The sequence below is a fragment of the Dasypus novemcinctus genome, chromosome 3 (genome assembly GCF_030445035.2).
Source record: "Dasypus novemcinctus isolate mDasNov1 chromosome 3, mDasNov1.1.hap2, whole genome shotgun sequence".
NCBI lineage: Eukaryota > Metazoa > Chordata > Mammalia > Cingulata > Dasypodidae > Dasypus > Dasypus novemcinctus.
Genome location: NC_080675.1, coordinates 131,529,134 through 131,553,716, shown reverse-complemented (window position 1 = coordinate 131,553,716; position 24,583 = coordinate 131,529,134). Strand labels below are relative to the sequence as shown.

Genomic DNA, 24,583 nt, shown 5'->3' with positions numbered 1-24,583 from the left:
TCCCTGTGTCTCATCTCTGTTTCCTTAAGACTTGATCTTCTCTGATTCCCAGAGACTTCAAGAGCAGTTGTCATGTTCTGGCTTATTGACTCAACAAATGTTACTTAAAATCTTATGTGTGTACATACACATTTTTTTTTAAACGAGTAAGATAGAGTCCCTGCCCTCCCAAGTTCAATCTAGTGGGGAAGACAGCTCTTAAACAAAAACAGTGCAAGAGTTAAGTACAAAGTGCTCTGAGGTTACGGAACAGGGAAAACCAAACCCGAAGCGGAAGGTGGGTCAGAAAAGCTTCTCAGAGTTGGTGGCAGAAAGTTAAGTCTGTAAAAATGAGTTTATCGTGTAAGTGAGGGAAGGAAAGGCAGTTTCGCTTATACCGCTTATACAGACACAGGTGCATGTTCCAGCACAGGTATGCAGTTTTGTGTGGCTGTAGTGATGGGTGTGTGATGGTGAGAATGGTAAGAAAGAAGGCTGGGAAGATACTTTGCAGCCAATTGGTTTCCATAATCTGAAGTTCACAAATAAAATTTTGAAACTGTGGTTACCATTTAAATTAAAGGAGTTGCTTAGGATGGGTTGTTCCTGTTACTTTCCAGTGGGAATCAGAGCAGATTGATTTTGGCCTGTTATTTCTCTATATTGCAGAAAGACAAGAAATATCCAATTACATGTATTTTTGGCATCTCTGCTTCTATCACAGTCAGAACCAGGAAGCACAACACTGAAAATTAAGAAAGAAGAGGAGGGTTTAAAAATGAAAATATATTGTAGAAAGCAGCCATCCTCAGCCTGTTCGTTGAGATCTTTACTAGACATTTATTTTTCTGTTTTAGAAAAGGTGGTATATTCTGATAAGGAACCTACCTTAATAAATGCATTAACTACTTATAAAAAGAAAAATTTTACCCAACTTTAGAGACTCTGTTCGGAGAGCAATGACTCTGAATAAGGAAAACATGAAAAACCTTTCACCTTTTTTTCTTATTTTCTTTTTTTGTCCACTATAACAAATTATTTTCTCTGCAAAATGCCAAATTGCATTTTCCTACACTGCTGCATTGCCCTGAACATGATTCTGATACGTTGTGGCTTTTCCAAGGCTACTCCTGATATCAATCTTGAAGCCTATTCAAAACAAGGATGGGAGTCAGACTTGATCCATGCCAGCATTCCTGCTGAGAATTAGCCCAGTTCCATTATGTGTGGGGAAGCCCCCAGTTCACTGCCCTTGCCTGTTTGGGGTACACAGATACAGCTGAGACACTCTGCAGGGAGTGCAAAGTGAAGAAACCACATGATAGGAACACCATCACTTACTCTTTCATAATGAGCTCTGTGTGGGAAACTAAAAAAAATCAAGTTTTTCTGCCATTCAGTGCAGCTGTGGCATTCTTGTAAAAAGCTACTCTGCTCCGTAAGGCAAGAAAAACACAGAATTGTGGGCAGATTCTCATAATAAGCAGGGGCTGCAGGAGTCCGGTCTGGTCTTTTCTAGCTCCTTCAGTTAACTAGAATACTAAGGAACAGATTTCCTGTCAGGCCTATGCCTTCCTTGCATAGGTGAAAAAAGGGAGGGGAAATAGCTTTCCCAAACTAGAGGTTGGTGAGTAGCCAAGTCAGAGTTTGTGATATCTAGGTCTTCTGACTCCTATGGGCCAAACCGTTGTCTAAAAATCTGAATATGGTTATAATTTATCAGGTTGTCAGTAGTGGGCTGGGAGGTATAATAAAAATATGTTTTGAAGTCTTTTCTAATTTGAAAAAAAAATGGTGATAACTCAAAATTAAGTCTCTGTGCCTTTATTAAGTCTATATTCACAGTATAGATAGGATTTAGTTTTTCAATCTGTATGTTTAGTTGGTTCATCGTATAAACTGCCTATTTTATCAGAGCAGAACTTGGTTTTGTAAAGTCTGTCCTTGTCAACTTGGCTTTTCACCACTCAGAAGACCTGTGCATCCTCGCAGCCTTGGTTATCTCACTGTGCTCTCCCACCTTCTGAACCTGAATGAAGGGGCTAAATATGACCCAAGTAGCACATATCCCCAAGGCACCAAGCATTTCATACCTCTCCATCTAAGAAGGGCCAGTAAATTTCAGGCCTTCAGTTAATATCTCTAATTCACTCTTTAGGCCTTCTAATCTCATGGGATTTTGGTTTTGGAAATCTTGGCATGGATTGTGTTTATGTTTTAACCTGGTTTGCATCAGGCCTACCATATTTTTTAAGTAGACATGGAGCCAGTTCTCACTTGAACACTTGGTTTTTAAATATACTACTTTTTTTTCTGTTAAGTTTCCCTGCTCTGAAATTTCATCTGTTGCATTTGCAGATCTCTTGCATCTGTTCTTCTTTCACCAACCTCCTTCCTCTTGGAAATGATAATGAGGAAGGACTAGTTAGAGGCCAATTATCCTGGTTTCACTCCTCAGGGAGAATTCATGAGGAGTAATATATTCTCCAAAGAGAGGCTGACCTGGAAACTGAACATTAGAACCAGAGTGGCCTGCGTAGATTAATAAAGCACTAAAGAACCATGATTTAATCTGTTCAGCTCTAGAATTAATTAGACCCAGATTTTCCTCTAAGTGGACTCACCTCATTTATTGAGCACTTGCTAGCTGTACATGGAAGTCCTCTTAACTGTGAGTTCTTTGTTGATAAGGGACTGTGCCCAACCCCACACCTGGCACATAGTAGAAGAACTGTGAATATGTTTTGAATAAAGGAGATTGGTGAAAACAGGCTTTTCAGTTGTGTCCTGAGCCCACTCCTGATACAAAGTGGTCCACCCAAGGCCTAATATATCTTGTTCTTCCATGAGGCTGGGCTGGAACTTGACCTTCTTCCAAAGATGAAGAGGAAAGACATTATTCATCTGAGATTTGCCCTGCTGTGTTTAGCACAAATTTGGTTTCTAAGGAAAGGTTGGCAAAACATAGACGCAGGAAAAATTATTCTTAGGTGCTCTTCTCTGATGACAGTAGGCTGAGCAAGCCTTTTGTATAGTTACTGTAGCCATGATAATAATCACCGGACTACATTCGCAGTAGCAACTTAGATCAGTGGTCTGTGAATGTCAGGGGTTAAGAGAAATGTAAAGCCAACCATGTCAGCTTTCTCTTTACCAACAGCAGACCTTTCTCCAGTATCTCACTATGCAAAAAACCCTGGATTTCCCCTTGCTTTTGTTTGTCTTTTAGGTGTAAATCTGAAGGCAAACTATAAATTTTGTAACTGATGATTTGTGACAAGTATTTGGGCTCATAAGAAGTGAAATTTCTACTTACTTTGACGTCAGTTGGGAAGTCAGGGATAAGGCTTTGGTGGTCTGTGGCACACATTCGGTTCTCAGTAAGTGTAGAAAGGAAGGCGGAATAGGATGGAATGCTGCTGAGAGGAAACAAGTGATTCAGGCTTTGGGCACTGGAGTCAGTCTGCATAGACTCCAACAGGTTCTGCTATTAACTACCTGGTTAACCTGGTAATGTTCCTTAATTGACAATTCATAAGTTAGTTCACCTTTAAAATGGGATGGCACCTATTTCGTAGGGTTTTTGAGAGGGTTAAGTGAGTCAATACATGTAAATGTGTGACACAAACTGACTCGATAAATATTAGTTATGATTAACAATATGTTCAGGAATTTCAGCAATTGTCTTCTTTGAGATACTACTTGTCTGTTTGTCTTCCCTGGACTTTAAAATGAGTCCCCATCTATTAATATGGATTCCCCCTATGCAAAGATAGCCAAGCATATTAAAATTCCTCAGAAAAACAGGCAGCCACAGATGATAGTGTTCAGCAATTCCCCCTTGGTGCTGGCATTAAGTCAAGACGGTGATGTTTCCCGACTTGTCCTTAGGTGTGGGTTCGACCTCTCTTAGAAGGGGTCCCAGGTTCCAGTCATATTTTTCACTTTGACTGTTCTTCTCTTGCCAAAAGAGAGGGCCAGATATGCCTTTCCTTTGGGTATACTTATTTTCTTCCTGGTGGGGAGAGAGCATGTTTGCCTGAGAATGGGGCCTTTCTTGAGCCCACAGTCTTCCTAGAAGTTTACCTTGAAGTAGAAGAGATACCAACTGTGAAGGACAAGGAAGGAGGGATTTGGCTGGTGGGCAGAAGCCTTATTAATCTCTTAGCGCTGGATGTTAGGATTTCCTAACATCTTGATAAGTAACTTCGTTCTGCAAACTATGAAATTCCTAATTCTACTGCTTTCAGAGACATCACTTTGTTTTCCCCAAAGTTTGTTTTCCTCAGAATCAGGGTATATTTTCTCTTCTTTTTTTTGCAAGGTGGTAGAGTAAGAATGAAAACACTAAAGTATTTAGTCAAATTAATGAGTAATACTGGAGATGGGGAAATTCTGAGAGTTTCTCTGAAGCAGTTAGTATATATAGAGACAGTTTGGGAGATTTGGGAAGAGTCCTTCTTTGTAAGGTCTCTCTGTACCTCTCCTTCAATTCAGTATGCTTCCCTCCATTGAAAATGGAATAAGAAGTGGCCCCTGGCTTCCCACACCTGCTGATGGTTAACAAGTGGATGTGTAGGCACTTTCTATGTACCAGGCTGGATTCTAAGTGCCATAGATGTTAAATCCCCAACCCTCAGGACACCTCATTTCTGAGGTAGACACTAATTTTAGCCCCCTTTACAGGGAGGGAAATGAGGCTCAGAGAAGGCAAGTAAATTGTGCAAGGTTACTATGCAGTTGGTAAGTGAAAGAACAAAAAAATTCCAGGCAGTCTGGCTCCACCACTTTTTTCTTAACCACAACTCAATACTGTCAAAGGAGTTATCAGTTCTACTTGGGGAATCGATAATGGGGCCCAAGGAGTCAAACATAAATTCAGCATTTCTCATATCCAGGTTTCTTAAATATTTAATTTTCAATAGACTGCCAGGCACAAGTAGCATTTTTCTTCTCAAAAAGACTGAAATGCCTGTGTGGACCTCTGTGGTGACTCACCTTTTCTATAAAATGACCTCTGCTCTCCAGTAAAGCAGCACACTACAGGTCAGGTTCTCTGAAGACAGTCATTGAGATGGAGTTTGGCATGCAGGATATTTATTAGGATCCTTGCTAAAGAGGTTTGGGAACAATGAGAAGTCAATTGCAACACCGGCCCAACAGAGCCTCAGCTAACCACATGGAATGCCATGGAGGGTTTACGGTCTGTTAGTTGTACCTGTGGTGGGCTGAAAGGGCTGGGCTTTTATACTCCTGCTGCTATCAGTCATTGGATATGGACCACCTGGGGCAGGGCATCCCCTCAGGCCAGGCAGCTCTCTTCAGCTACCAGACCCTGAGGTAGCTGACAGCTGGAGGCTGGCTTCTGACAACACACCCAGCCCCTGAGGCAATAGTTACTTCTTGAACAGGGCTCTCGGTGGTGCATTCCGGTTTCCACATTGACAGTTTCAGTTTCATTGGCTATCTATGTCTTCTGAATGACAAATGCTTTCCCCAGATTCAGCCTATTGTTGTTTGCTAGGATTCTAGATAGAATAGACATTTACAATAATACACCAGTAAAGAGAGATTGTTAGCCGCCTGGAATCCTTTTAGTATATAACCCTAGGCAAAAGCAAAGGTATAATATTGATATTGTCTTTGGACCATATGTTAAGTCATCTTTGGCATTTTGGGGGATATGTGAACAATTTAACACTCATCATGCCTTTCAGGCAGAGCCAATTTGGCTTTTTCTGGAGTCCAGAGGTCAAAGCTAAGGGCGCAATGGAGTGATGGAAGTCTCTACTAGCTATCTCTAGAGAATGTGTTCAGTGATTAGGGTTTCAGATTTAACCCCCTTTTCCTTGCTCCCTCCATAATCCAAGTCACATAAGCATGGACATTAAACTGCCTCCCAGCTGACTTATGCCCTGTCCACCCTAGTTGACCATGCTGAGCTGTCTGTTTTATTCAGGGGGTTACTTTGTCTTGCTGGATCCATTACTGCTGCATCCCATCGTTGCCCAGAGCTGGCTGTCAGGCCACTGACTGTACCGCAAGGTGCGTGAACCTTATCTCCATTTCCTTTTCTCAGGTTGGAAAGCTTATCCAAGAAGCTGCTGGACGAAGTAATTTGAAGAGAGTAACTCTGGAACTTGGAGGGAAAAGTCCCAATATTATTTTTGCAGATGCTGATTGTAAGTCAACCACGGGTCTCAAATATGTCTCAGAACACTACTCTTTCATATTTTGCTTTTGATAGGACGCTAAGAAAAGGGTATTGAAAGCAAAGGCATGTTCAAGACGAATCTGGATCCTTGCTTCTAAGGGGAAAATAATTTATTTGGGGAGAAAGAACAATTATCAATTGACAGCTGCACAAAGAGTTCATTTTCTAGATACTAATAAGCCTTTTTTTTTTTTTCCCATGTGGGTGGCTCTCCTTGCAGGGCACACTGTTTGCATGTGGGGCACTCTCACACTGGGCCTCCTCTGTGAGGCACAGCACTCCTTGCATGCGGCAGCTCTGCACTGGGCCAGCTCACCACATGGGTCAGTAGGCCTGGGTATCAAACCCTGGACCCTCCCATATGGTAGGCAGTCGCTCTATCTGTTGAGCCACATCTGCTTCCCTACTAAGCTACTGTAAATTTGTAGAATAGGGTAAAAGAGCAGTGCTCTAAGCTTCTGAGCACCTGCCTAGATTCAAGAAATCTGCAACTTCACAACTGGGCCTGGTGACTTTGTAGATCATTAAAAACAAAGTCTGGTTCACCAGCTCTGCCGGCGTTTTTCCAAACATACAACCCTTTCTCCCTTAGCCATCCCACCCTCTTTCTGTTCCTGCCCACATCTTTCGCTTATGATGGCAGAACACTGGGATGAACAGACTTAAATCAGAGGTGCTTACACCTTAGCAGAAAGACTTTACGGAAGCTTAGAGCAACAACCTAGCTAATCCCATGTCCTCAGGCAGGATACCACCTAGTCCATTCTGCAGAAGGGTAGTCTTTCTGTTTTTAAAATCTGTCCAGGGAATGAAATCCACAATCTCCTTCAGTCATCCCTTTTCTTCTTCAAATCCTACCAGTCAGAGTTTCTTTCCCAGTTTCACCTCTGGCAAGACCAGAATCAGAAATCATATTGCCTACATTTCATTCCCAGTTTAGAATATGCAGAGTTCAGCTTCTGCTTTATTCTAGCCATCAAGGGTATCAGAATTCTTAGACCTAAATTCCTCTTAAGGAATAGGCACTCTGTTGGCGTGAACTTGAGTGATTCCTTTATTCATTAACTCATTCATTTGTTCATTTAGCAACTAGCATATGCCAGATATATTAATACTGTCTTAAAGCATAAGATATAAGAAATGAAAATGAAAGTTACCATGTACTATTACACGATCCCATGTCAATACAGAGGAAATTTAGTGCCTTCAAAGAAGATACATTGCTAAAACAGTTTACTAAATACTAAATGTAAAACTAAAAGGTGCAATAGCTTAGGGGTGGCAAATTGGCAGTTCACAGGCCAAATGCAGAATATAGACATGCCTTGTTTGGCCTACAGTTTTTTAAAAAACAACAGAAGTCCATTACAATACTGATGTCTGGTTTTTCTTAAAAATGGAAAGATCTGGTAAACCTGAGCTTATACTCATGCAGCACATAACAACTGGAGCAGTCACTTGCCTTCATCACCACCAATTTTGCCACCTGGCTAGATTACACATTTACATGATCTGCGTAGCCCATTGCACTTTGGGGTTTAAGATTGCTATTAAAGATGATCTAACCCAATCCCTTCTTTTTAGAGGAGAGGCCAGAGACTCAAAGAAGTAAAATTATCCAAGTTCACATAGCAAGTAACATCAGGATCTAGGTAGAACTAGAGCTAAGTTGCACTCTCATTCCAGTGCTTTTCCCTGTGCTACTCACCATTATGCTAGAGGGTGAGCATACCAGTGTACCTGGGGCTTTGGAGAGGGAGGGATGTGGCTCCACACATAGGCCCTCTGCAGGCGAGGGTGTGTTGAGAACATGACTGTTTCTTCTTCTAGTGGACTATGCCGTGGAGCAGGCTCACCAGGGTGTATTCTTCAACCAAGGCCAGTGCTGCACTGCGGGGTCTCGCATCTTTGTGGAGGAGTCCATCTATGAGGAGTTTGTGAGAAGAAGCGTGGAGAGGGCCAAGAGGCGCATAGTTGGGAGTCCTTTTGACCCCACCACTGAACAGGGACCCCAGGTAGAGAAATCGTAAACAAACCCTTTCTTCACTTTATCCCTAGACAGAAACTGGATGCTGTCATACAACTCAGTAGAACAACATCTTCCTCTTCTTGCTGCCTCCTTCCTCTTCCGCCTTGTCTTCATGGTGAGGGCTGGAAATGTAGCCAGTGAGGGATTGCATATTTCTTATGTTTCTCTTTCCCTTTCTAAATTTTGTCTCTGAAAAATTAAGAGATCATGGTTCCCTTATGGATACATTGAACTTTTGGGGTAAATTAGAGTCTCTTGGCTCTAAAGAAAGACCTGAACATGACAGGGTAGAGCATGACACTAGAACCAGACCCTATCCTTCTAACCATTGAACTTTAGTCCATCCCTATGGATGCCACAGTCAAGGAGGGTGGGTATCTCTCCTTCCAAGAAAACATTTATCCTTTTTTCAGCTGCCAAGGATTCTTTCTACCAACCTGATCTAGAATAGGGAGACCACTTGTAGCTTACATATGTGTAGGAAACAAATGGCTCATTGAGTTTCTCCACTGCCTTCTGGTTATCTTTCACCCTGAATGCTTCATGCACAGTAGTGGAGTAGGGAGGGACTCAAAAATCCCTCCTGAGCAGTGAGGCTCACTCTTCAGTGCTGCAGGCTCGCCATAATTATTAAGGTTTATTTCCAAATGGAATTCTGTTTTTAAATTGTAGATAAAGTCTAGGAATTTTTAAAGGAATATTTGGGCTAGCTCTCATCTGGGTCACTGGAGAATTGGTTTTCCTGGTAAAGAACAATATCACCTTAATTTTGGGACCATGTGAGAGAAGATTGATATTCTAGCTGAGCAATTCAACCTTAGATGAAAGAAGGTTTTTATAATTTTTTAATAATAATTGAATAATTCTATCATTTTGATGGTGGTAGTGGTAAGACTGACTGTATTTTGTGGACTAGGAAGCTAGCCCTCCTCCTTTTACTTAATTATTTCTGCTAGGTATAATAGGAATTTCTTTAAAGATACATTCCGATAGGATTCGGTGAGTTGTACCATCTAAAGAAGCTGTGCATGAACTCATCTATTGTCGTCTTCTTTTTAATGATCAGTTCAACTTACTGAATTATCCATTTGATTGTAGAGGTTAGTTTTCTCCCATATATACAGTGACTAATAGATTATCCAGTGTTTCCATCACTTAGAAACATTGCCTAAATCATTAACTGGTAATTGTGATTTGGCACTATCATCAGGGCAGTACATTTCTTGGAATCCTTAATATATTAGGTTGAACCACACACAGTTGCAGTTGCTATTTTTTTTTTTTTTTTTATTTCTCTCCCCTTCTCTCCCTCCCCCCCAGTTGTCTGCTCTCTGTGTCCATTCGCTGTGTGTTCTTCTGCGACTGCTTCTATCCTTATCAGCGGCACTGGGAATCCATGTTTCTTTTGTTGTTGCTGTTGTGTCATCTTGTGTCAGCTCTCCATGTGTGCGGCGCCATCCTTGAGCAGGCTGCACTTTCTTTCGCGCTGGGCGGCTCTCCCTATGGGGCACACTCCCTGCACGTGGGGCTCTCCCATGCAGGGGACACCCCCGCATGGCAGGGCACTCCTCGCGCACATCAGCGTCGCACATGGGCCAGCTCCACACAGGTCAAGGGGGCCCAGGGTCTGAACCGTGGACCTCCCATGTGGTAGGCGGACACCCCATCCATTGGGCCAAGTTTGCTTCCCCCCGCAGTTGCTATTTTTATGGTCAAAATAGTTACATAACAGGAGTTTTTTATAATTTAACCAGATATGATGAAGCTATGGGAAAAAAATCATAAATGAGAGATTCTTGAGAGCATGCTTATTTCCATTTTCATGGAAGATTTTCTTGGAGTCATTAGATAATTTCTTCTGCAGATTGATAAGAAACAGTACAACAAGATCCTGGAACTCATCCAGAGTGGTGTGGCGGAGGGCGCCAAGCTGGAATGTGGAGGCAAAGGGCTAGGCCGAAAGGGTTTTTTCATCGAGCCCACAGTGTTTTCCAACGTGACTGATGACATGCGGATTGCCAAAGAGGAGGTATCAAATGTGGTGTTCTTGCAAAAATCAAAACTTCCTTAGTATGGTTTCCAAAGCATTTCTAATAGACATTGTTAGTTTAAGTTCTTTATATTTTAGGTACAATATGCAATAGCAATATACACGGCTATAGAAATTCCAGTTTCAAGGAAGCGGTAAACAAACAGGTAGGCAAGCTAGATGGAGACCAGGTGACATGCTGTATGATTGTGATCATGTGCCAACTTCACCCTCCTAACAGCCAATCACTGGCCTCAGTAACACATCAGGAATAGTCCAGATTCTGAAAATGTGGGTGACTAGACTCTTACCCAGGGAAGAGGAAGCACCTCACCTTTGTGCAGGAGAGGGACCGTGGAGAATGCCCCTTTCTCTTCTCTACTTTAAGAACTCACCCCTAGTACACACAGTGGAATCATGCAGTGCCAGGAAGGTTGGGGCAGGTGGGGGTGTTAAACCACAAGAGTTAGACAATTATATTATCTTATTTTAGGAAAGTTTGGGATGTTTTACAGTTTTAAATAATGAGGGCAGAGTAAATGTGCCTTGAAACATGAAAAGCAAGTAAAGGAATGATAAAGAAGTCACATCGAGTCAAAGTATTTTGTTGCAGATCTTTGGCCCTGTTCAGGAGATTCTAAGGTTTAAGACTATGGATGAAGTTATTGAAAGAGCTAATAACTCAGACTTTGGACTCGTAGCAGCTGTCTTTACCAATGACATCAACAAGGCCCTCACGGTGTCATCTGCAATGCAAGCTGGGACTGTTTGGTAAGATCACAGTCTTCTTATCTTGCTGTTCTGGCCAAAATATGTTCCGCTGGTGGTATATGGTCCTTATAATTCTCCAGAGCCTGGGTTAAATGAACAAATATCCTCTGGAAGACTTCACCCTAAGAAGGGATACACTCATTACTGGCTAGATCAGGCATTTGAAGTAAATTTTATATTATAAATGTTTCATCTGGAAAAGGGAATTAAAAATAAGACTTTTCATCTTCTCTAAAAATAGTTTGTTTTTTTTTAAAGACCTTTAAAATAAATACCATGCCAGTGGGATTATTTCTGTGTAAGCAGAATTCATAGTAAGTCACAGTACAATCTTTTCCCCTTTCAGGATCAATTGTTACAACGCCTTAAATGCCCAGAGCCCCTTTGGGGGATTCAAGATGTCTGGAAATGGGAGAGAAATGTAAGTGTCCAAACTTGCAAGTGGCTGAGGAGACATAAGGCTTATGATTATGATATCAGCACAGAAGAGTACTTACATAATAGTTTGACACTCTTACTCTCATCCATTCTTCTTTTTTTTTTATTCATTTTTTAAAAAAATATTATTCAAAAAATATGAGGTCCCCATTCACACCCACCTCCCCCACCGCACCACTCCCCCCACAGTAACACTCTCCCCCATCATCATGACACATCCATTGCATCTGGTGAGTACATCTCTGGGCATCGCTGCACCCCATGGCCTATGGTCCACACCATAGCCCACATTCTCCCACGTTCTATCCAGTGGGCCATGGGAGGACATAGAATGTCCGGCAGTTGTCCCTGCAGCACCACTCAGGACAACTCCAAGTCCCGAAAATGCCTCCACATCTCATCTCTTCCTCCCATTCCCCGCACCCAGCAGCCATCATGGCCACTTTTTCCACACCAATGCCACATTTTCTCGATTATTAACCACAATAGTTCATGAATAGAATATCATTAAGTCCACTCTAATCCTTACTGTATTCCTCCTTCCTGTGGACCTTGGCTTGGTTGTGTCCATTCCACATCTATGTCAAGAGGGGGCTTAGATTCCACATGGATACTGGATGCAATTCTCCTGCTTTCATGTGTAAGCACTCTAGGCTCTATGGTGTGGTGGTTGACATTCTTCAACTCCATGTTAGCTGAGTGGGGTAAGTCCAATAAATCAGAGTGTAGGAGCTGAAGTCTTTTGAGGCTCAGGGCCTGGCTATCATATTGTCAGTCCAGAGATTCAGATCCCCTAGATATATCTTAAACCCCAGCACCAAATACAATTCCAGTAAAGTAGCATGAAAGCCTTGTGAAAAGAGATCATATCTGAGTCCAGCTCCATCACGCAGAAACACAGCTCCAAAGAAGGCCAACCGACATGGCAGTGAACTCCATCTGCCATGACTATAGAACCTGTGGGTCTCTTTAGCCCTCAAAAGAACCAATACCTGGGGTTGTATCTACTTTATCTGTCTCTGGGAGTCTGCTCAGGTGTGCATAAGGGTAATCCTTCTGACAACCTCCAGACTCTTTTTTAGAGACTCATAGCCATATAAACTCATTTGTCCTTTCCATTTCCCCCTTACTTTAGGTCAAACAGCATTTTTAACTCCTGTTATTATGTGTAGACAGGGATATTCTGCTGGTCTGCATTGAACCTTTAATTCAAGCTCATTTTCTAGTTACGTCATCAACTGGTACTTGGTAGTGATCCCTCGGTGCCAGGGAGGCTCATCCCCGGGTGTCATGTCCCATGCTGGGGGGAAGGCAGTGCATTTACATGCTGAGTTTGGCTTTGAGACCGGTCACATCTGAGTAACACAGAGGCTGTCAGGAGGAAACCCTTAGGCACAGTGCTGCTCTAGACCTTGTTCTTATTTCAGGTGTATAGGCTCACAAGCATAGTCATTAGTATGAGGGGGGTCACTGTTGGACCCTCATTCCTTCCTGGTCCTTGCTGTTGCACTTGGGGGACTGCCACTGCTCCCCTAGGGACCACGACAGAGCCCCCCCCCCCCCGGCCAGAAACCCAGTACCCCCCCAGCTGTTGTTTTTAATTGTTTCCACTGTAAGTATATCCAAACATTTCCATGCACCCTGGACACATGCCCTGTATAACTCCCTGTCAACCATATGTCCCCTGTCAACATCCCATACCAGTAGTCCTCCGCTGCCATTGTTGAACCACTCTGTGAGCCAAAACTTCCTGAGTAGTGAAGCCCAATATAATGTCAGGTTCCCTTCATAGTAAAATGGAATATAGCAAGGAGTTTAAAGGTTAGATATAGAATATATATTGATTTGGAAAAATTCTGCATCCTATCTTTTTCTTTTCTTTTTTCCCTAATTATTGAGCTTCTCTTCACAAGAGCCTTAGATCACAGTAATTCATATATACAATATACAGTAATCCCACATATCCATTATAAAACCTTTTCCCTTCCACAGAGATAATCTTTTAACTTATTCATATCTTTTAACTTATTCATATTTACTGAAACTGATGTACAGATATTGAGACAATAGCTTTCAAACAAGGTAACATTTGTGTTTACATTGTGGTTTATACTCTAGGCTATACAGTTTTCTAAATTTTTTTAGTTATCCTATGTTTTACATTATGGTTTACATTATTAGTCTGTCATCCCCTATATGTTTTTGGTGTAATATTGCATGTTTTATATCCATCCTTGTGTACTCTTGTGAAACACTTCCCTTGCCCTCACATTTACTCTGGTTCCATCTATTCAATATCTATTTTCCCCTCCCCTTGGGGCCCACAGTGACAGTCAATCTTCATTTCCTGAGGAGTCACGTTCAGAGATACTTGCAACAGTGCTGAGGGCCTGACCCACTCAACTGCCCTCATGCCCTGGGAGCCACCATTTCTCTTGAGAGATGCAGTTCCCTCTATTTCATGGCATTACTCCTCCCCAGGATGTGGGTCTACCTTCACGCTCGTTATATGGGTCTCTACCCAATGGTATAACCCACTCTGGCAAAATGAGCATTCACATATTCCCTAGAAGTCTGTCCTGCATCAGGTTATCCCCTTTGAGTATCTTAAACAGGTAACTTTCCTATCATCTATTCTTTGAACAAACATTTTATTGAGCACATACTACTATAAACTAAGCACTGTATTTCATGTTGCAAAGATGACTAAGAAACAGTCAATTCCCTTACCCTAAGTGGAACTGGAGAAAAATTAATGTACCAGTAATTCCATGTAATCAGACTATAATAGAAGTTAACATCTTGTCAGTACAGAGGAAAGATTGATTAATTTTGCCTGGTAACATCAAGCAAGACTTTACAAAGAAAATAACATTTCAATTTTTAAGAGCAGGCATTCCAGGCAGAGGAAATAGCAGGAAAAAAAAGACATGAAGGCATGACAGACATAGAATAGTTGAGGAACAGAAAGAAGTTTGCTGCACTTAAAACAAAGGTCACCGGCTACTTAGGGGCCAAATATTGTTTGCAGAAATGTTTTGTTTTCCTTCACAGCATTTAAAAATCTTGAACTGACATTCAAAAATGGGGTGGATTTACATAAAATCTAGACTTTTTGCTTAGTTTCATTCCCCCATAGCAAAATCACTGGAGCCGTGAGCCCCGCATTTTTTTGCATGGTCCTCACCACTCCCGTTGCTTCCAGGAGCCTGATGTTCATTGTCATTCATTTTATTCCCACACCCTTCATTCACTTATGTCACCTGTTCAGCCCCTCTAGGTTCTTTGTGTTTGGGACTACAGGATTAGGGCATGGGATGAATAAAGGGGACTTGATGAAGATACAAGTGAAAAGGTTGGTTTAAAGGGCTTTAAAGGGCACTCTCAGGGGGCAGAAGATAAAGTGTTAACACCAAGAATTCTGGTATATAGAGGATGTCTTGGCAGAGCCTGGAGGATGAAGACCCATCAGAAGAATTTTGAAATAATAATAGGTGGCATTATTTGAATACCTTCTATGTGTTTGACAGTATGCTAACTGTTCCCGTAATGTCGTCTCATTTGATTTTCACAATGATTCTCTTGGATAGATACACTTATCTTTATGTTATAGCTGGCCCAAATGAGGAAGTAGGGGGTAAAGTGGTTAAGTAGCTTGCCCAAAGTTGTACAGCCAGTAAGTGATGGATCTGAGATTTGAACCTAGGTCTCAGTGGCTCCAAAGCCCATGCAATTAACCCCCTTGATGTCCAGCCAAGGAGGCATGGTATAGGGACTCTCCAGGGACAGGATCAGGATTGGGCATGTTCCTCCTCAGATGACGAGGACCTGAAAAATGGGACTGCAGGAGAGGGAAACTAGATTCAATGGGGAGTTTACTAGAAGGGTTCATATATAAATGTTGTATTTTGAATTGCTAGAGGGTGAATGATAGTGTCTTCCTGAGCTGATCCCCTCCCTCTATCAAAAAGAAACTTCCCACCATTTTGAAAGAAGATGAGTCTGTATTCTGAATTCTGTGACTCATAAGAAGCAACACCTCCCGTGTATGTTCCCCTCCCTTTACCGAATGCATCCTTTTTTGGGCAAGTGCTGAATTCACAATCTGCTAACAAGTATTGAACATATACTATGTGCCAAGCATTGTGCTTATTCTATGGAAGAAGACATGGCTAACTAAAGAACTTAAATTTTTGTTGGGTAAATGAAATATGCAACAATGAAAGAATCAGAAGAATCCCTAGGAAAAAAATTGTGAAGTGATAGAGGAATTCAGGGATGGAGGAGATCATTCTCCAGGTTTTCTGGAGAAGTTCAGAAAACCTTAAGATAGGATGTGGCAGAGAGATTTGAATTGGCCTTTAAAGAAGAGGAACATTTGGGTAGATGGAGAAGGGGGAATTTTGTTTTCATGATTGGCAGGTAAAATAAAGTGGCAGTGGAGAGTGAATATAAAGACATTGTGGGGAAATAGGTGTGGTGTTTTGAAGGAAAATGCGATGAACCCAACCCATAAGACTATAGCAGAGAATGTACATGCTGTAAATAATTTAGCTGGTAATTTCTAGCTCCTAACCATTAAACCATAAAGTAGGCATAGCTTTGAGGCTAATAGCAGAGTTTCTAAAACCATTCTGCTTGGATTTGAATTCTGGCACAACCCACTTACTACCACTCTATAACCTTGGACAAATTACTTAATCTCAATATATCTTAGTTTTCTCTTGTATAAAAGGAAAATAATTACAGTACCTGCCTTATAGAGCAGCTGTGAGGATTCAGTGTTAGAGTTAAATATGTAAAATATCCAATAGTATCTGGCAAGCCAACAGAAAATGCTAATTGCTATTATCAGTATTCATCAATTCCTGAATTACAGCTAGTGACACCAACTAATATTCTGTCTCTTATAAGGCCAGGAGAAACTGTTCTCCCTTGAACCTTTGCTTCTGGCCTCCAGTATGCTTCACTTACTTTTCAGCCACGAGTTGTAACCAGTCTGGATCCTATTTGCTCAATTACTAGTATTCCTTCAACATTTATAAAGTCCTCATGTACTCCAGATATCTCATCTTAACTTGCATATGGCCTGATTTTTCTGCTTCTACTTTTCAAGATGCGTTCAATTTGTTATTTCATTTCCTGCCTCTGTGTCTGTGCTCTCCAGATCTCTGAAATGTTTGGGCAGTCACTGGATATGAGAATGCTGCTTGCATTGGCTGTTTTGTTACAGATCATTAACAGGGTGAATCATGGGCATAAAATATCCTTGTAATAAATAATCGTCAGTTGATGGAGCCTAATCCCAGGCTAGCCTTAGGCCCTCATCATGGACAGGCTTCCTGCCAGGATCAGCTTCTAACATTGTCCAGGTCCAGGCTGTTCCATCAGAACCATTCCCACTGCCTAGAAGGAAGGTCTAGGAGGAGTCTGGCTGTGTCAAATCACACGTGAGAGTGGCCCGAGAGACTCAAGAATATAGCCTCTCTCTGCTTGTCTCCCAGGCAGTACAGTGATTTGGCCTTCCCAGAGCAGTTAAAAATAATCAGGAAACGGTTGCTCTTTGATGAGCCTTGCTCCATCTCATCTAAATTACATTGTTCTTTGTCCCCACTTGCCCCCCAAATGTGTTTCCTCTTCTGTAAATGACCTAGAATGGTAGGAAATGCTTCAAATAGAAAAGATTGCTCTGTCCCAGTCCCCCACTCTCCCTTCTCATTTGATAAAGTCCCAGAAACTCCACTCAGCCCTTCATCTGGACAGAATGGTATATCTAAGGGCCTGAAAACTCCATGCAGCTTTGGACCCTGACACCTCCCTGCCCACCTCCAGGAGGAGCAGAGGAGGGAGTTTGCACCCAGGATGCAAGCGCCAGTGGAGGTCCTGAGATCTCCGCACAGAGAGCTGCGGGGAGGGCTGCCCTCTACAGGGCATCTGACCAGTTAGCCTCTAATTCCGAGGGTCGGAGACAGGAGCTGAGTTTCTCCACTTCTGCCTGCTGAGCTAGTTCCATCTGTTTTGCTCTTCCCGCCTTTTTTCCTTACTTCTTTAGTTAAGCTCCCCCTGAGACAAGAGGTGATAGCGCAAGAGCTATAAAATGTATGTCACAAACTGAGGGGATGGAAAAAGAACTGTGAGCCTCAGCATTTTAAAAACTAAGGTGACATCCTTTGAAAATGAGAAGCATTATTACGATACTCTAAATCTGGTTGTGTGTGTGTGCATGTGTGTGTATATACACACATGTCTGGATGCATATGCATGCATGTGCACAGAAAATCACCTGCAGTCTTGGGGAAAGGGATTGTTAAGCATGCCTGTCTGGGGACCCATTCTCCAAGATTCTGATTTAGTAGATCTGGGCCAGGGCCCAGGATCTACATTTTTAACAAGCTTCTGGAATGATTCTGATGCAGGTGGTCTGGGGATGTTACTCTGAGAAATGCTGCTCTAAGTTAGAGAAAAGGGCAGGGAAATATATACCCCAAGCAGAAATATATTTTGTTCATGGGTGCGTATGAGTGATTTGTAAAACTTCTGGCTGAGAGCCCACCAAAATCTAACATCTTATCTCTAGGTCTGCCAAGTTTGGTTCATTCTTTGGAAATAAAGCCTAGTCTGGCTGAGAAGCAGGAATCCAGGCTTATAAATGTGCCTGTGCTCCTGAGACATTGCCTAGCTATGAAGATGATTATACAAAAAGATTGGGGGCATGCCAATAACAATATGTCTGCCTTTTATGTAGCAGTGGGGTTCTTTCTTATTTCTTGAGGAGCTGTATGTGCCACAGAGTTGAACTGAATAGGTAGATTTGGGAAAGAACAACCCTGGAATGAGATGGTGAAACAGCAGAGAGCTGAGAGCAGTGTTTCTCAAAGGGTGGAACAGGTGACCACCTGCATCACAATCTCCTGAGTCCCTTGCTAGAGCTACTGAAACAGAATGTTTGTGGGGAGAGGGTCGGGAATCTCCAATTTAAGCAAGCTCCCCAGGTAATAGTTAGGCAGGCCGAGGCTGAAGAAGCGCTGCCAAGAGGTGATCTGAGCACCAGGAGGATGGAGGTGGCTCGTCTGGAGCCGTACAGCCAGTTAGTGGCAGAGCAGACCTGGTACTGCAGTCTGCTGAGCCGCAGCTCCAGTGTCCTTTCCCCTGCTCCATGCCCCCTCAGCCCCACCACTCTAAGATCTCTCACTGACTTTCCGTGACACCCTGGGCCCACGAGCAGTGTTTCTTTCCCTGGCATATTTTGGCCCAGTCCTCTGTCTCTGAGCAGGCTGTGCTTAGACAGTGGCGGCGGATGGCTGCCCGAGACCGTGGAGAGGCGCGCTGCGCGCCCAGCAGGATCTCCCATTGCACTAGGTCCCCGAAGGTGGGGGCATCCCACAGGCAGGCTCTGCCGCGGGGCCTCCCACCCTGCAGACTTCCTTACTTTTCTGAACAACCTAGTTACAGATCTGAATGGGAGGCAAGTGTGGTTCAGAGTCTGCTCCAACGGCGTGCACAAGGGAGGAAACAAGAGGGGCGTAACCTTGCTTCAGAGAGGAGGCACATGGTGTCTGTGATGAAGAGACACATTCAGAATTGCCCACGGGCAGGAAAAAGCCCAGAGACAGGCAGACCTGAGCTGGTAATAAGGAGTTCAGAGCCTGGATGGAGCTAATGAGAGAACCATGGTGAGTGGGGCAAGCCCAAGCTGAATCTTCTCACTTCTGTCAGCAAAATGACCAGCATAGATAAGAGTGTGCTCACCCCAATGTCTCCTTGGTCTTTTTTCTTTCCTCCCCGCTCCTCCCCCAGTGGATATGGTGTAGCAGCAGGGTAGAACAGAGGAAGGGGGAAGGGATAGGAAGAAGGCCTTCCTTTCATTCATTCACTCAACAAACACTGAGTGCCTTCTTTGTGCCTGATACTGTAGCCTATACACTATGTTTGGTAGCAGGCAAAAAAGCACAACTGGTAAGCTACAGTTTAGTGGGGTAACAAAGATGCCACAGGAGTTACTTTCCAGAGTGGTAAGTGCCTATGGTGGAAGTGGGCGCAAGGTGCTATGTGAACACAGCTGGAGAGAGCAGCTCATTTTGCCTGAGAGAGTCAGGAAAGGCTTCTCAAAGGAGATGACTATAAAATGAATATAATAAAAAGAGAAGTTCATTTATTATAAAGTCACCAAGTTGATGGCCTTAAAAGACTATCAAGCAGTGGGGGGGGGGGGGGTTCAGCCGGTGGAGGAAGAAAGGAGTTAGATTATCTTAAAGAATTAAAAAAAGGGGGGGGGGGGATGTTCAATTATTTTTAGTGGAAAAAGAGAACATGCTTGGTTTTACGATAAAGTGAAAAAAAAAAAACAATTAAAATGAGGTGAAGATGAGAAGGTAATAGAGAAAAGAGGGGAAGAAAATGAGCATTGTAATAGCCAGGTTTTGCCACCCGGCAGTGTCTCTTAATGCGGTGGTTGGGCAGTGCCTCTGGAGACGAGCCAAAGGACTGGGAAGGGCTGGGACTCCTGTTGCGACGTAGACAGGGGACCTGGGTCCACCGCCTCCTTCTCAAGCCCAGCCACCTTGCAAGTTCTTCAGAAGCAGGGACCAGTTATTTCTTTTGCATCCCCCAAGACCACCTCAGGGTTGCCCCATGGTCATACTGGTCATAAATGTTTATTTACCCAATGAGTGATAATCTTTGATCCAGGACTAAGATCCCAGGGAACTTTGTGAGCCAGGAGAGCAAGTGGCAAAAGGAGAGTGGTATGTGGGTGGGTGGGGGGTCAGTTTACTAACTAACACTTCTTTTGTATTGAATTATTTTTATTTCCTGACCATTTCTTCTGACTCTGTGGAGACTAGAGATAGTATTTAAGGCATTATAGAGAATTTGTGCTCTTCCTTGGTAGGCCTGTATTAAATTTAATGAACAACAGCAAGGAATTGAGAATATGAAACAAAGAGGATCCTAATCCAGTGATCTCCTCATTTTCTTCCAGATAAAGTAGGTTAGGTCTTCAGGAGAACAGAGAAAGCACAGGACAGCAAAGCAGAGACATGCAGAGGGTGTCCTGTCGCAGGAATGGGGTTTTAGAAGGCAAAAGGCAGCATGTCCTGAAGAGCCAGTGCCGCCCTGCAGTTAGGATCATGGCCTCAGCCCCTGAGACCCGGATCTGGTTCCTTCTCTCTGCTGTTGCTGCGCATCTTAGCCCAGGAGCACAGCCCCCAGGCTTCTGTGTGACTTCTGGCCAAGGCTAACGCCCAGGTTTCTCCAAGTCTTTGCTTTTCGGTGCTACATTGTGAAGACAAATCATCCTTTAGCTGTAAGAAATGATGACTGCTCATAACATGGCAGCTTTCTCTGCCTCTCAGAGGAGGCCTGGGCTGTCAGCCTGTTAAGAATTTTTACCTGAGAACCCCAGGACATGCTGTTAGCTTCCTAGGACTCTTGACCATTGGTCTGATTAGGCTGCCTGGACCCCTGGTATCTGGTACTTACTGCCCATTTCTGTTTTTTAGGGGAGAATTTGGTTTACGAGAGTACTCAGAGGTGAAGACTGTGACAGTAAAGATCCCCCAAAAGAACTCCTAAGAAGGTCAAGAAGGAAGGTGAAGGCCAGCCTGCACGTGTTTCCCTCTCTGCTTTCTCTGTGGGGCCCCGCTCTCAGGAAGACACAGTTGATACACGGTCCTTATTTAAAGATAAATGATAACATGTAGGCCAGGCAGGTCACTGCATAAGGATAGCAAACCCAGCTGGGCGTGGTTTTTCTTGGCACTCTTGTCAGGGGTCACCTTAATGATACCAAATATTGGGGACATGAGATAAAGGTAAGAGGAGCAGCTATCAGACACACCCAATATCTCCTTCTGGGATCTGTATTATTTGATGCCTTTTGTCACAAAGAACTTTCCTCTTGAGAAAAGGTAGCTTCTTCATTGTTTTCCCTCCCCCTTCCAGGCTTTCCCTGCTCACCCACCCCTCCCACTCCTCCAAGGTGATCTCAGCTTAGCTCATTTGGGGCAGATGTTTGGGCCGGGAACAATTTTCCAAGGTTTTGTAGCCAAATTACCATTTCATGTTATCCATTTCTTCAAAGCAAAACATGGAATGGTTTTAGTTAGAGTAAGACCAGACTGAAAATGCCAGGAGCTGGTACATTGCAGATGTACTAAGAAGGAAGAACTCGGAATATTCTTGACCTAATCTGATTTTCTAATATCCATAAATAACTTGAGTGAAAGAAAATCAGGAAGATGGAGACCCGGAAGTTATCATATGTAGTTCACAGCTTCTGAGTTTGCTGCACAGTTTCATTTTATTTGTGTGTGTGTGTGTCTAATTCCTTTTTTCGGTTATTCTGGAATAAGGTGGAGGGTGGGTTGTTTTTCATAGATGGATAAACTCTTTTCTAAAGCTTATCTTTAAAGCCAATCAGAGAAAGACCTGACTAGGCTTGAGATTTTGGAAAAAGGGGAGTCTGGATGCTCTGCAGAGATGATTCAGTTTCCAATATTGGCAGACAATTCTTGCCAAGTGACTTATCTCTCAGTTGGGATCTCTAGCTTCTTTGGCACCCCCACCTCCCATTCCACTAACACTCCAGTGCTGTGGGTGTTACTGTGGCCCAACCCTGGGCTTAGCGTGCCCCAAAGCCACTGGCAGCAACCTTGGAAATTCTGGTCAACCTAGGGGGTTCCTTTTTCATTTGCGAAGTTCCGGTGTGCCAACATTGCCATACTCCACAGAGCTACTTCTGTTGCACCCAGTGGCTTGTCCACACACCCTTCCTACCTTGCTTTGCCTCTCAGCGGGCTAGTGTTGGCCTACAGAGGAGGAGGCGTGAAGCAGGTCCTTCCTCCTTTCCTCTCAACCACTCACTCCCCTTCTGCTTTCCCAGTGAGTCCCCCAATTTGATGTGGGCAGTGTTAACCTCCTATCCTTCCCTCTCTCCAGCTGCAGAATCCAATCCAGTCTCTAACTTAGATGAAGATCATTTATTTAAAAATACCAAACATAACCTAGAGTATGTGGAAAATGGGCAACGTATATATATATATATATATATATATATACACACACACTTCTGTATTTAACAATTTCCTGCTTTCTAACTGTACCGGTTTTCTATTTATACCCCTTGTCTATTCATGATGCTTTAAAGAACTCTCTATTTGCTGTTATTTACAAACAACAGTGCATTCAGAAGCCAGATGCCTTGACAGATGCCGGCTCTCCGAGTTCTCGGATGTGAATGTCATGCTGCCTCCTATAGCGTGTGTCCAAGTGAACATGTCCATTAACAAACTAGTTACCTTGGAATTGCAATATAGAATGTGAAAATGAAGATTTATTTCTTTTAATTTACTTAAAAAGAAACCTCTGTGCTAGCAATAAAGCATTTATATTGTGTACTCCTTGGGATTATTTGTCTGTGTTTGTAGTCTTTGTGTCATACTAAGTACATTTGGGTCCTTCTCTCAGCTGCTGGGATTTTCAGCTGTGTTGCTGACTCTGGTTACTGAGAAGAAGTCTGGGAAGGTATTTTTACAGAACACATTAAGGTAGATAAGACATTAATTAAAACCCACGTGTGCATACTTTTTTGTGGCAAATTAAGTATAACGATGTATGAAATAATTTCTATGACAATTTTCATTCAAAATTGTCTCTATGAAAGCCAAAAGATGGAGTTCATAGGGCCTCGCTCTTAAAAACATGGACTACATAGCACACACTCCACCTCGCTGATGGCATTTCTCAGTAGCTTTCTTTTTTATTTATCAAAGTGAAATGAAGTCAAAGGCTGACAACCTGATGCAATATTAACGCAGCTGTAAAAGAAAGCCATAAATGGTGACTGTGCTACCAGCTAGAGCTTGTTTTTCGCTCTCGGTGTTCTCAGAGTTGAGCTTTGGCGGGATGGTTCCCACCCTTTAGATCTGTCCATTCTCCCTTTTCTAACCCTTGGACTCTCTACCCAAGATCAGTTCAAGAGCTACAAAATCTAAAATGGATGACTAAGCCTTCGAGGAAATCAGGCTTCAGGAAAAAGATGTACTGCACTGTCCTAGATTTCATTTCACTGTCTTGTTATCTTTCCTTTGAAGGAGTAAATTGGGCATGGGAGAATACAGTCGCTGGGGCACTGGGGTGATCTCTGCAATGTAACATTTGGGACTCCCCATCAATCCACCTCACGTTCAGTACATGGAGCCATTAGGAAGAAAATGAGAAAGAGATGTACATGAAGTAATTACGGAAAAGTCCTCTGTAAAGTTGTCATAGAGCTTACAGATAGCAGTGAGCAGGAATAAAACAATAATTTGGTGGTTCTTCGACACATAAAGTTACTCAAACCTTGTCCCTTTACGATCCTGACAAAGCCAAAAAAGACAACTTTACAACTGTCATTAATGACTAACACACAGGCATTCATTTGTTACCAGCACTGCATATTTGTGGTCATTGTTTACTGTTAACCTCTGAGTCTTCCATAGCACCTTTCCACCCAAACACCCCCAGGGAATGCATGCTCATGACCTCATTCTTATTTATCCCATTTTCACTATAATGTAGGGATTAAAGAACAGAAGGAAACATGGTCAATCTGCTGAGCTCTGTAGTATGCCAATAAGACACTTAAGGAAAGAGAAAGACCTAAAAGAGCAGTTAAGGGGAAAAGTGGGCTTTGACCTGGGATTGAAAAAATATATAATTTCAGTAGGCAAAGGAGCAAGATGAGGACATTCCTGTTAAAAGGAATAACCTGCAAAGGTACAGAGGGGAGACCAAGCTTGACACACTTATGTGATCATGAGGAGATGGGCTGGCAAGAGCAGGCAGTGTGTGCTGGTTAATGGGGGGGGTGATAGAGTGAACTGGTATTACAGGATCAGATTGCAGGGGGTTTTGAGGATCAGCCAGAAAAGGTCCCATCGTAATGTCAGAAAAAAGGGAGTCACTAATGGTTTTGAGCTAGAGAGTGATGAAAGCAGTATTTAGAGGGTACTGGTCTGGGCAGAATGGATAGAAGCAGGAAGAGACTGATCTCAAAGCAAATTTCATATGATCCTGGTTTGGGCTATGGGGATGAAAAGAAAGGAAATAAATCAATGGAAAAACCACCAGAACTTGATGA

The 24,583-nt window shown here is 42.9% G+C and overlaps 1 protein-coding gene across 1 annotated transcript in view; it reads left to right on the top strand.

Moving 5' to 3' along the window:
- ALDH1A2 (aldehyde dehydrogenase 1 family member A2) overlaps positions 1–22,856 on the top strand; it is a 98,372-nt gene extending 75,516 nt beyond the window's left edge. The window contains exons 8-14 of the mRNA XM_023587219.3: positions 6,059–6,161; positions 8,024–8,208; positions 10,087–10,251; positions 10,865–11,022; positions 11,369–11,443; positions 20,961–21,050; positions 22,640–22,856. Of these exons, the coding sequence (XP_023442987.1) occupies positions 6,059–6,161; positions 8,024–8,208; positions 10,087–10,251; positions 10,865–11,022; positions 11,369–11,443; positions 20,961–21,033 (759 nt within the window). The 3' untranslated portion in view covers positions 21,034–21,050; positions 22,640–22,856. The remainder of the gene's footprint in view (positions 1–6,058; positions 6,162–8,023; positions 8,209–10,086; positions 10,252–10,864; positions 11,023–11,368; positions 11,444–20,960; positions 21,051–22,639) is intronic.
- The last annotated feature ends 1,727 nt before the right edge of the window (positions 22,857–24,583 follow it).